This window comes from Vipera berus (assembly GCF_964194415.1).
Source record: "Vipera berus genome assembly, chromosome: 6".
NCBI lineage: Eukaryota > Metazoa > Chordata > Lepidosauria > Squamata > Viperidae > Vipera > Vipera berus.
The window spans coordinates 77,014,740-77,028,561 of NC_138208.1; the positions used below are offsets into that span (position 1 = coordinate 77,014,740).

General features: G+C 41.2%; 1 protein-coding gene across 1 annotated transcript in view; it reads left to right on the forward strand.

Annotated features, from left to right (window-relative positions):
• Positions 1-12,181, forward strand: part of WNT5B (Wnt family member 5B) — a 133,676-nt gene extending 121,495 nt beyond the window's left edge. Inside the window, exons 4-5 of the mRNA XM_081330266.1 lie at positions 1,747-2,039; positions 10,664-12,181. Of these exons, the coding sequence (XP_081186392.1) occupies positions 1,747-2,039; positions 10,664-11,122 (752 nt within the window). The 3' untranslated portion in view covers positions 11,123-12,181. The remainder of the gene's footprint in view (positions 1-1,746; positions 2,040-10,663) is intronic.
• The last annotated feature ends 1,641 nt before the right edge of the window (positions 12,182-13,822 follow it).

The window sequence follows — 13,822 nt, forward strand, 5'->3', positions numbered from 1 at the left end:
AAAGAAAAAAAAATATCATTCTTCATTTGGAGCTTCCGACCTGGATCAGTCATGACATTTGCTTATAGCTACTGGCAGTTTCCGATTTCTGCCTATTCCATCTGCATCATGTAACAAAACCTCAAAGATAAAATTCTAACATCCTCCTCCCATATTGTACAATCCATAAGCAAAATAAATTGGCACAAGGAACTCTTATTCCTGAGAGCAGAGCTTCCTTGGATGCTAGAGAGGGCATTTTATTATACCGTACCTTTTTGCCATCTTGGAAATCTTTTGGTTCCCCCAAATCAATTGGTAACTCCTTCCTGTCTGTAGCTGGTTCATTTTTGACTCCCAACCACAGCTTTTTAGAAACAAAGCACCAAGGTTGCAATAGAACAGGACTCCTGCTTTCTCTCCTAATTTCTAACTTCCCCTTGCCTCTATACACTCTTGACTCCATAATCCTGAAAGAAATCTGAAAATAGAAAGCAACGTTTCTTCAGCTGTTAACATTAAATAGTGGAGATTTTGTAGATTGTTATTAGTTATGCAGTCACACCCCTCAAGATATAAATGTGAGTTGGAATCTTCTAACATCTCCTCCTCCTCCTCCTCTCTCTCCCTCTCTCTCACACATACACACAAACACACAACCTAGCAGTTCAAAAGCACGCAAAAATGCAAGTAGAAAAATAGGGACCACTACGGTGGGAAGGTAACAGCGTTGCGTGTGCCTTTGGCGTCTAGTCATGCCGGCCACATGACCACGGAGACATCCTCAGACAAGCGAGCACCAGCCCCTAGAGTTGGAAACGACTAGCATGCATGTGCGGGGGAACCTTTATCTTTAAGTAGTTTTTATCATTATTTCAACTCCAATTCAGTCATTTGTTTTATTCAGGGGAAAGGTCATCTCAATTCATTTATCTCTTTGGTAGTCACAATCCCCCAAAGTCTGAGTATGGATGTCTTTTCAGAGAGGAACGGTGCCGTGATAATACTCTAAGGATTGGTGGATGTAACAGATGGTACCTTTCTTTTCAGAGTACGAGTCTAACTGTTGTTAGCTGATGTTTATCCAGGAACACAAAACCAAGGAGAACTGAAGGTTGTTCTTGTATTGGAAGAAACTGAAGAAATTATGGGAGGAGAGATGAAATATGTTTGAGCTATAAGTGACATGTGGAATTTGATAGAACAATCTTCCCAATCTGACTCCTTCCAGTTGTTTTAAATCTAGAATTCCCTATCCAAAATGGTATAGTCCTCAACTTACAACCATAATTGAGCTCAACCTTTCTGTTGCTAATTTGGTTATTTGTTAAGTGAGTTTTGCCCCATTTTATGACCTTTCTTGCCACAGTTGTTAAGTGAATCACTGCAATTACTAAGCTAGTAACACGGTGGTTAAGTGAATTTGGCTTTCCCATTGACTTTGCTTGTCAGAAGGTGGCAAAAACTGTTCAAGTGACCACAGGACATTGCAACTGTCATAAATGTGAATCGGTTGCCCAACCGTCTGAATTTTGATCATTGTGACCGCGGGGATGGTGCAACTGTCATATGTGTGAAAAATGGGCAGGTCACCTTTCAGTGCCGAACAGTCACTAAATGAACTGTTGTAAGTCAAGCTCTATTTAGAATATATTTGTAATTTCTACAAACCTAGAGGGCCCCACATTGGGAAAGGCTATGTTTCAAGTAGAGACCAAAAGGACCACTAACTTTTGTGACTTTGATGATCTCTTCTCTTTCTCTCAGGTAGCCGAGAAACTGCCTTCGCGTATGCTGTCAGTGCCGCAGGAGTTGTGAACGCCATCAGCCGCGCCTGCCGTGAAGGAGAGCTCTCCACTTGCGGCTGCAGCCGGACAGCCCGACCCAAGGACCTGCCCCGGGACTGGCTTTGGGGTGGGTGTGGGGACAATGTGGAATATGGCTACCGGTTTGCCAAAGAGTTTGTGGATGCCAGAGAAAGGGAGAGGAACTACGCCAAGGGATCAGAAGAGCAGGCCCGTATACTCATGAACCTACAGAACAACGAGGCAGGGCGCCGGGTAAGATAATTTTATTTCTCTTCTGTTTCTCCGTAGATTAACTTTCCCACCTCTGTGCTCCTAGATGTATTTTACTAAAATTCCCTTTGGCCCATCCATTAGGGCCACTGAATGCTATCGCTTATTCCATTGTTATCTTTTCATTGGTTATTTTAGGAGAGAAAAGAAAAAGATTTAGGAAGCTGTTTGTTCCATTTCCCCTCATCCCAGCCCATGGGGAGGAAGTTATGCATTTAAGTTTTAAGGGAGGCTAAAACATGTGAAGAATGGTTGCAGGAATTGGGTATGGGTAGTCTAGTGAGAAGAAGAACTAGGAGTGACATGATAGCGGTGTTCCAATATTTGAAGGGCTGCCATAAAGAAGAGGGGATCAACCTATTCTCCAAAGCACCAGAAGGCAAGACAAGAAACAATGGATGGAAACTAATCAAGGAGAGAAGCAACCTGGAATTAAGGAGAAACTTTCTAACAGTGAGGACAATTAACCAATGAAACAGTTTGCCTTTTGAAGTTGCGGGTGTTTCATCACTGGAGATTTTTGACATCCACTTGTCTGGAATGGTATAGGGTCCCCTGCTTGAGTGTAGAGTTGAACTATAAAACCTCCGAGGTCCCTTCCAGCTCTATTCTGTAAATAAGTAAAAATCTCAATTGAGAATGCTAGGCTAGGGTTTGCTAAGACTGGCATCTTCAACCCTTTAGCAGCATTTTTGACCCTCGGTATGATCACCCTTCTTGTTCTCACCACGCTGCAGAAACTATAGTTTCTGGAATGATGGACAACAAGACTTACTGCCCCATTCTGTTTTCAAGGAAGGTCATCCATCAGGGATTGGAGAAGGGATTGTCTCAGTTATAGACACAATCCTGACCCCCCCATCCCTGCTCCACTGCACTCAGAGCTTCAACGTCTAGCTTTATTGCCCTGTTTGTTTATCTTTGACTGTTATCTCGGCTTGCCCTTTCCTCCCCTCTGTCTCTTTCTCCACTTCATTTCCGTTTCTGCCTTCTTTCCCATTAGCCTGAACCTTAATTGTTCCGAGGGGCTTTTAGGCTTTGGCAGACATGCTGCATTATTTATCCGCACAACATGTAACAGGCCTCCAGCATCGGTCACTCGAATACCATTGAAGCTGAGAAGACGTTTGATTGATAAACTGTACAGTAATTCTTTACAAATTCGCTTGAGATTACATCTCTTTACTACGAGAGAAGAACCCCAAAGGAATCTGAGGTAGAGAGTAACAGAAGGGCTGACAAAAGCAAATCCCTTTGCCAGATCCTTGCAACTTGATACAAAGGGTTGGCTTTTCGAGTGCAAATGTCTTAGCTGCCTCTGGCGCCTCAGCTCTTGATCTATAGCTCAAATATCTTTACTCCCATTTTTTGGAAAGAAAATATTATAAAGGAGGAAACCATTTAGCCATTTATTCACTGACCTCTCTTTTAAGGCAGAGGCACAGAGCCTGAGCATCTAATAAACATACTATTTTGAAGTAAGCCATACTGATTTCATTCAGATTGTGATCTGAAATGAATTTAGAATTTATTTTTGTAAATGACCGGGGTGTTTCCGGAAGGATCGGGGCCACTGAACTTCCAGTGGCTTCCATAGCAAACCCAGGGTTCTGCTGCAAAAAAAACCCTGCAGTTTTTAAACAGCGTTAAGTTCATAATTTCCAAATCATAGGAAGTATTAATTAGTTCCACTTTGGTCTCCAATAGTCGGGTTCCCATCTTGAATCTTTATGTTTTAACTGGACATTTAAAAATGGTTCAAGTAAAGTGGAACGTGTTAGAAAAAAAGGTGTAAGGACAATTGGAGAACTAGAGACAAAGTTCAATGGAAAGAAATTGAAGGAACTGGGTTTCTTTAGCTTTGGAAAGAAAAGATTGAGCGGGAGGGCAGATTTCAATTGGATGTCCAGATTTTTGTAAGAGTAAGAGGAAATTTAACTGTGGAACCAATTACCCAGAGAGGTGTTGGGTTTCCACTATATATGTTCCAGTAAAGAGTAGACAGATATCTATTGGAGATGCTTTAATTTACACTCTTGCACGGATCAAGGGGTTGATCTTGGTGACTCAGATAACCTCATCCATTGACAGTAAATTTAATATGCAGTTCTTTGAGCTGCTAGCAGATCGTTCTTCCCCCAACCTCCACTTAGAAGATTAATAGGGTTCATGTCAGTCTTCAAGGTAGACTAGACTAGGAGAGTCATGCAGGCTAATACTACTTTTATTATAAAGTTAAAGTAACAGGATCTTTTTTTTTAATCCCATTTATATCCCGCCCTTCTCCGAAGATTCAGGGCGGCTTACAATCTAAAGCACAATGTGCTTAGCAATAGCCTTCATTCTATGTATATACCTGCTTATTAGGGCTTTCGGCCCCGCCCAAGCAGCATTTTTACAAAGTCAGCTTTTACAAAGTCAGCGGTATATAAGTCAACCATCTGGGTCCTCATTTTACCTACCTCGGAAGGATGGAAGGCTGAGTCAACCTTGAGCCTGGTGGGATGTGAACCTGCACTAATTGCAGGCAGCTGGTGTTACTTAAGGAGGCATTAGCCCACTGCTCCACCAAGGCCCTTCCCCCTCCCTTTATTTAAGTGAAAATTAGAGAAGGTATTGTTTGAGCCTTTCCTCAGAGTACAGTTTGATCCCAGACTCAGGTTCCTTTTATCTGATCATTTTCTTGTAGCAGCTTCTCCTCCTGTTCCTCAAGGTCATTTCTTCTGCCCATTATGATGCTCCTTAGTCTTAACATGGGGATCCTGGCTCTCCTTTATACAACACAGGGGCATTTAAAGAGAAGCTCTGCCACCATAACAACTAAGAGTCGGTTTGGTCTAATGCAGGGGTGCTCAAACTTGGCCCTTTATGACTTGTGGACTTCAACTCCCAGAATTCCTCAGCCAGGCATGCTGGCTGAGGAATTCTGGGATTTGAAATCCACAAGTCATAAAAGGGGCAAGTTTGAAGATCCTTGGTCTAATGGTTAAAGAACCAGGCTAGAAACCAGAAGACTGTGAATTTTAGTCCTGCCTTAAGCATGAAAAGTAGCTGGGTGACCGTGAACCAGTCATGCTCTCTCTGCCTAATTCACCTGGCATGCTTTTCTGCCTCTTTAAGATCCTTTGAAGAAATATAATATTTTGCCCTTTTAATATTTCCTTCTCTGGTGGGGCTGACTTCCCACGCTACCTAAACGTTTTACGAATCTTGTGCTCACCTCAGTGTAACACAGAATTAATAACCTGCTGGACCTAACAGGGAAATCAAAGAAAAACAATTAATGGATGGATCATTCCAGTTTTGAAAAAAGTTTGAATAAGGACCACATTACACATGAAAAGTACTGCTATATACTAATATTGTTGTATGTACTAGAGTTGCTGATTGTAAAATGGCAAGGACATGATGTATTGCACATGCTTGAAGGTCTGAAAGCAAGCAAACAAAGTTAAAAGACCAAGGCTGTAAACAGTACTGAATTAAAATCAATGTATAAGTCCAAGAAGGAAATGCAGCAGTTCAGAGATTATAAAATAACAATTCCTAGTAATTATCAGCCTCTTGTTGTTGTTAGTTGCGAAGTCGTGTCCGACCCATCGCGACCCCATGGACAACGTTCCTCCAGGCCTTCCTGTCCTCTACCATCTTCTGGAGTCCATTTAGGCTCACGCCTACTGCTTCAGTGACTCCATCCAGCCACCTCATTCTTTGTCGTCCCTTTCTTCTCTTGCCCTCAATCTTTCCCAGCATTAGACTCTTCTCCAGGGAGTCCTTCCTTCTCATTAGGTGGCCAAAGTATTTGAGTTTCAACTTCAGGATCTGGCCTTCTAGTCAGGGTTGATCTCCTCTAAGACTGACCAGTTTGATTGCCTTGTAGCCCAAGGGACTCGCAGGAGTCTTCTCCAGCACCATAGTTCAAAGGCTTCAATTCTTTGGCGCTCAGCCTTTTGTATGGTCCAACTTTCACAGCCATGTGCCTTGGATTCGAACTGAGATCATTCTGTCATTTTGGGGATTGTATCCCAGTATTGTTTTTCCTACTCTTTTATTGACTATGAAGGCTACTCCATTTCTTCTGAGGGATTCTTGCCCGCAGTAGTATCCCTGATGGTCATCTGAATTAAATTCACCCATTCTTGTCCAGTTCAGTTCGTTGATACCTAAGATGTCGATGTTCAGTCTTGTCATCTCTTGTTTGACCACGTCCAGCTTTCCTTGATTCATGGATCTTACATTCCAGGTTCCTATGGAGAAAAAAATCTTTACAGCATCTGACTTTCCTTTCACCACCAGACACTTCCACAGCTGAGCGTCCTTTCGGCTTTGGCCCAGTCGCTTCATTCTTTCTGGCGCTACTAGTACTAGCCCTCTGCTCTTCCCCAGTAGCATATTGGACGCCTTCCGACCTGAGGGGCTCATCTTCCAGCGTCATATCGTTTTGCCTTTTGGTACTGTCCATAGGGTTTTCATGGCAAAGATACTGGAGTGGGTTGCCATTTCCTTCTCCAGTGGATCACATTTTGTCAGAACTCTCTGCTATGACCTTTCCGTCTTGGGTGGCCCTGCACGGCATAGCTCATAGCTTCATTGAATTACGCAAGCCCCTTCGCCACAACAAGGCAGTAATCCATGACGGGGATCAGCCTCTTATAGTCCCTTTAAACCACCTAAAAAGAGGCATCTGGATTAAGGAAAGAACAAAAGGATAGTTGTGAGAATTTTCCTGGAAAGACGTTAAGGAGTTAAACTGCAGTTGAAAATGCCTGGTTTTCAACTACACCTGTTAAACTTGGAAGTGATGTATATTGGGACTTTTCTGCTGGCTAGGAATTTTGGCTGATATGAGCCTAATACATCTGAAAAAGTTCCAAGTCAGGTTTTTTTTTGTTTTTTGTTTTTTGTATCAGTAACCTGAATCCTAGCAACTGAGGATTTTGAAAGAGAGAACAAGAGGTTCTTGAAATGAATCCTGTTTGTAATATTGTAAAATATTTTTTGGTATTTGTCTGCTACTCTTCTGAGTGGGACCCACAGCAAAAGTCTGATGGAAATTTTATTCAAAAGATACAGCCAGAAAACACAATTACTTTTCCTAATACTGATAGAGCTTTTGGTTTGAAATCAAAAGAAGAAAAATACCAATGCAGCAGATTCTAGACAGCAAAAGAAAAGGCAAATCAATATCCCAGCGTTTCTGAAAATTTTCAAGCATACCTTTATTGCTTTAGGTAGAGAATGGAGAGTGTCCCAGGCTTCAAAGGTCAAAATGGCCTCTATATTCTGCAGCCTCGGTGGTACAATCTGCCTCTTTTTGTGTGGATTCTTGGTTCCAGCCCATTTCTTATGCCGGATTGGACCCGTTTTATTTCAATCATTTGTTTATTGCTATAAATTGCTTTGAAGACAGTTTTGGTTATTACCATTTTGTTTGGGGTGGACCTAAGCCACACCTCCCATAAACAGAGCAGACCATAATTTTGCCAGGCAGAGAAACCAAATTATATCAGTATATCCCTGATTAGAGCCAAGTCAGTTTTCCCTCCTGAAGTGGATTTAAAAAGATATCGCTGTGTTTGCTCAGATTTGGACCAATGTCAGCTTCTTGACTAAAGTTGAAGCCCGGATTTCTTTTTCAAATGAATGCCTAGAATGAGGCATACAGATTTTCTTTAGCTTCCAGTTTTCTAAGATAAGCAACAATTCACCAGAACCACTCCTGTCAGATTTGAATATTATTTAAGAGGTGTCAGGGAACTATTTCATATAATTTTATATTCAGCTCTTGTGGCCAGGGTAGTAAACCAGTGATTAATGTGTTGTATTTCTTGAAGATGCTGTAGCAGATATTAGCTTAGTAAATAAATTTAAAATCATTACCATTGTAATTTATGGTAAGATATAAGTCTTACCTTTCCTGAAATACTTAGGACAACGTACATACATGTAGTCCTTGGCTTACGACTGTAATAGAGCCTGCCCATTATGATGTTAAGTTGTAATAGTTGTAAAGCTGGTCACCCATATAACCGATCCTATTTTACAATCTTTTTTTGTGGTGGTCATTAAATGAATCTGGTAGTGTTAAATGAAGCCATTGTTCACTGTGGGCTGTTTTTTGCCAGAAACCAAAAGTAAAAATGTCATAAAACATGGTCACACGTCTGCAGGACACTACAAATGGCCATGAGTGTGAGCTGGTTGTCATGCACACAACACGTGGTCATGTGACTAAAAGGGAGGAACAGCTCTTGGAAGTTTGGAACCAGGTCTTAAGAAGTCCCGAGGAGTCTGTCATAACTTTATAAGATTCTCTGGGAATTTTCTGCACAGACATTAATCCGACCCTTTTCTGCTTAGCTTTAATAAGATTTTTACACCACATTCCTTCTGAGAACTAACTTGTCTATGCATTCAGTTCATGTTCCATGCTAAAGAACATTTTGTAATAATTTGTAGCTTGTTTACATCATCTGGAAACATGCCACTATCAAACCATTTTTAGGCTTAGTATAGTTTTTGCCGTGCACAAACACAAGAAGAGGGCATTTCAATACAGTGTGTTTAATTAGAGTTTTTGTGCATTGATATTTACATACAAAACATAAAGAAAACTTTCTAACTTCATCAGTGCGTTTCCCCCAGATGTTGAATTGCTTATTATTAGGTTAACTTTCAATATACATATGTCACAAGTATCCCACACATTTTATAAGCCCAAGCGTTGAAATGATTGCAGCAATAAATAAAAATATATATTTTATAGCAATAAATCTATTATTTGATAATAAGCAATAGGCAGATTCAGCTTTGTCAACCATGCCTGTGAATACCTATACCTATATTTCTAAATAGATATTTATCTGATTCATACATAACATTTTTAGGTGCACGTTTTATTCCAAATATTTCTTATTATGTAATAAAGCAGGTGTGTCCAACTTTGGCAATGTTAAGACTTGTGGACTTCAACTCCCAGAATTCCTGGAAGGAATAAATACTGGCTGGGGAATTCTGGGAATTGAAGTCCACAAGTCTTAAAGTTGCCAAGATTGGACAGTCCTCTTATAAAGTAATAACAGGAAAGAGAATTTATTGGCCACTAGGTGGCGAACAAGATGCAAATTGCCTTCTCTACAATAATGTTGATTACAATTGCACACTTCAAACTCAGAATTAGAACTTGACATAAAGGCAGGATGATTCAGCCTGAATTCTGCTTATTTCCTTTAAAATGAATGTGAAAGGGTGAACATGAAGTACAAAACATAATGTTGAAATTCCTCAGAGAGTTTCATTTCAGATGCTGATCAGTTTGAACAATGGTGAGGTTTGGGCCTAGAGTCAAAGAGCATAGAAACAGATTGTCAAAACAATGGAAAGAGCCCTTCATGATTGGGATGCACTGTAGACGTCTTGATCAAGAGTCTCAAAAACTCAATCCTCTGAGATCAGGAACAGATAATATCATGAGAAACTGTCTGCCCTTTAGTCCAGATGAGAAGTCCAAACCACGAGTTTTATTGTAAGGATTAGTAACAGAATCTTGTTACTGGGTTTGAAAGTAACTCTCCCCTCCCTTATTTTTACTTTACAGAAAACTAAGCTGGGTCCCTTTTGACTTGGTTTCCATGCTCCTTTTTCTTCCATTGGCCAACTCATATTTTACTAATGTCTCAGTGTACTTTTTCCAAGGTCATCACAGTACTCCAATAAAACTCTGTAGCTGATATTTCTTGCTAGAGAAACACTGAATTATTAAGAACAAGAAATGAAAAAGGACTCTTCCTTGAGAAGCAGAAGTCCTATCCTGTTTCTAAAACAATTCTGTCCTAGAACTGATTACCCCCAAATTACTCTGAGCCCCAAAACAGATGCTTAGCACTTTCTTCACCGGAGCATAGACACTGAAAGGCAATTTAGGGTTTTGCCATAAGGGACTGAGTCTGTACAATGGATACAAATTTTTCCATAATTATCAAATAAATGGAAATATATGCCAGTTTTTGGCAAAACCATCATAAAACATGGTCACGTGACCACAGGATGCTTCAAATCGGGGGGGGGGGTTCCACTTGACCACGAGAACTTTGAATTGTGGTTGTATGATGGAGCTCCACCATCCTCCCCACTGTAGGTCCATCAGAACTTTGACTGGTAGCTAAGCAACGTAAGTCAAGGATATCTGCATTCCCTCTCAACACAACTACCCAGAGAATATCCTATATATCAAAGCAAGCAATTTGCAGCTCTAAGGACACATTTGGCCTTTGGCTTGCTCTGTGGCTTTTAGTGGCCAAATCTTAAAAAATCCTCTATAAGCATGCGACTGTTGGAAAAAATGAGAGTGCCCCAAGCTACATTCTGTAGAGAAATGTATAAATTAAACAAAAGAAGCTGTATATAAGTTTCTGAGCAGTTTGTAAAGGGAAATAAAGGATGAGCTCTAAATATCATAAAAATACATTTAGGAAAGGCTGAAGTATTTTATACACTCACCCACTCAGCATAGTGGAAGTGATTCCTGCATCAGTAAACGTACTATCTGATTAGGTCATCCTGCTGTTAACTGTTGCGTTGACACAAATGGGTTTTCTCTTCCGCAGGCGGTGTACAAGCTGGCTGATGTGGCTTGCAAGTGTCATGGAGTCTCAGGGTCCTGCAGCCTCAAGACATGCTGGCTGCAGCTGGCCGACTTCCGCAAAGTGGGGGACTTTCTGAAGGAGAAATATGACAGCGCTGCCGCCATGAGAATCGGCCGCAAAGGCAAGCTTGAGCTAGTGAACAACCGCTTCAATTCGCCCACCCCTGAGGACCTGGTCTACATTGACTCCAGTCCGGACTATTGCCTGCGTAATGAGACCACGGGCTCCCTGGGCACACAGGGGCGGTTGTGTAATAAGACTTCAGAGGGCATGGATGGATGCGAGCTGATGTGTTGTGGCCGGGGCTATGACCAGTTCAAGAGTGTGCAAGTAGAACGTTGCCACTGCAAGTTTCATTGGTGCTGTTACGTTAAGTGTAAAAAGTGCACAGAGATTGTCGACCAGTATGTCTGTAAATGAAAGGCCAGCGAGAGCTACAAATCTATATGATATAAAACTATATAAATCTATTTTATATATATTTGTATAAATAAATTGTTGTTGATGGTGATGATGATGTAATAATTATAATTAAAGAAGCTTATTTAAGAGACCAAAACGCTTCCACTTAAACAACTGATGGGTCGGGCTGCTCCCTTTTAAATTATTTAGTCATGGAGCAAGGAAAAAAAAAAAGAGACCAGGGATGGGATTTCTGTACTTGTTCCCTGCAACTCTTGAAACGACTCAGCCAGAATAAATGAGAAACTTGAGGTTTGGGGCTGGCTCCAGATGCTTTGCCACGGAAACAGTGAGAATGGTGGTGGTGGTGGTGGTGGTGAATGTTCCTTCTGCTACTTGATAGCTGAAATTCAAAGAATTACGTGTGTCTTGAGGGCACAGCCAAAGAAAGCGCTTCGGAAGCTCAGATGAATTTCCAAAAGGACGTGAAGCAGTTCTCTTTGCTTAACAATACACGACGGGATGCCAGACTGCAAAAAAAATAAAATTAAAAAAAAATGTCAATTTGAATGCTGAAGACCAATTTCCAAGACAGAATCCAGGCAAGACTGTCGCACAAGGGCCCTTGATCCTTCATGAAAGGTTTGAAGAAAAACCTTTACCTTTTGACCTGAAATGTGCTGCTGCATCCTTGCCTCATGAAAACAAACCCCTGGCATCTGGTTCTTCTTTCTACCTTTTTGTGGAATCGGGTGGGCGGGGACGAGGTTTGAAGACAGAATTCTCTAAAGCTCTGAGAAAAAAGCCACGCTGTCAAAGTGGGATGATTTTCTTCAGTTGGTTGATCTGGTTTTTGCTTGTAGAAATAGAGCTGTCAGGTTGCCTCTTGTGCCTACGCGAACTGGTCGGAGAAGAGACTGTATTCTGCCTAAGTGCCTTTGAACTTTAAAAAGACAGATGTATGTGAAATTCTACAAGCACACCAGGCTCTACATGGATGTGAATTTGAATAGCCATACGGGGAGTTGTTTTTTCCAGTATCCAAGATGTACAGTTACTTTTTAATATTAAATATCCCCTGTTGCTGCCCTCTCCCTTGTTTTTGTTATTTATTATCTGTTTTTGTTATATTTATTATCTGCTGCTGCTAATGCATTACACACACCTCTCATTTTAATGTATTTCAGGATGAGAAGCCCGTTCTTGCCATCTAAGGAAACTTTAACTTTTAAAGTATATATTTATTTCTAGTAATGAATAACAATGCCATTAAGCTGTTTTGTGGCTTCCTGATCCCTGGATGAGTGGAATATTCCAGTGTTGCAATCATTTCCTATTTTCCAAACCTGCTAGCATGAAACTATTTAAATCATTTTCACAGTGCAAATTATGAGTGTCAGTTTACGGCATAAGGTCATGACTTATCTGTTGATACAGAGTGAAATTTATTTTATTTGAAAGATTCACGCCTGTAAAAATAACCTGGCACACCCACACCCCCACACACAAATCTACCTCACAGCACCGTTGTGAGAAAAAACAAGATGGAGAAATATATTCTGCCTTCACCTTTCAAATGAAATTAAATGATAAATAAGTAATTGTTACTCATTCTGTGACACAGAAATAGGAATTTCAGAAAAAAGATTACTCAATTTTCTCAGGCCCACAAATTGGCTAGACGCAGCAATAACCCTGCGAGGTAGGTTGGGCTGACAGAGAATGACTGGCCCAAAGGCATCCAGCTGGCTTTTATGCCTAAAGAAAAGAGTAGAACTCACAAGTGTCCTGGTTTCTAGTCTGGTGCCTTAACCACTAGACTAGGGGTCTTAAGACTTGTGGACTTCAACTCCCAAAATTCCCCAGAATGGTTGGCTGAGGAATTCTGGGAGCTAAGGTCCACAGGTCTTAAAGTTGCCAAGTTTGGAGACCCCTGCACTAGACCAAACTCGAGCTAATGTTACTAGGCATGAAATTGTCCTGGACTTCCCTTGAGATTTCAATAGATTTCAATAGGGCCTTGGTGGAGCAGTGGGCTAATGCCTCCTTAAGTAACACCAGCTGCCTGCAATTAGTGCAGGTTCGCATCCCACCAGGCTCAAGGTTGACTCATCCTTCCATCCTTCCGAGGTAGGTAAAATGAGGACCCAGATTGTTGGGGGCAATAAGCTGACTTTGTAAAAATGCTGCTTGGGGGGGAGCAAAATCCCTAATAAGCAGGCATATACATAGAATGAAGGCTATTGCTAAGCACATTGGTTTGTGCTTAAATTGTAAGCCGCCCTGAGTCTTCGGAGAAGGGCGGGATATAAATGGGATTAAAATAAAAAAAATAAAAAAATAGCAGAGGCCATAGAACTAATCAGAGAGAGCTCTGAAGTGGGAGGGGGGGGAATCCAGCCTTGAAAACAGTGACAATCCCCCCCCCTCCCATCAGTCTCAATGTGGTCTTCCCAGTGCCATAATTGCCACAGTCAAAAAAGGTCAAAGGAGATGTGGCTGAACTGGACCAAAGATGAATTAAGAAATCCTGCACCAAAGCAGAAATAGGGGAAATGGCAATCTCCCCCACCCTGCCCCAAATTTAATCTTGTTGTTCTGCAAGGGAGTGGGGTAATGATTTCACATGTTACGTCTGCATTGTTGCCTAATGCACAAATACGCCTATAAATACAGATAAAAGATACAGAGATATACAGACGCGCACAGATCTACTAT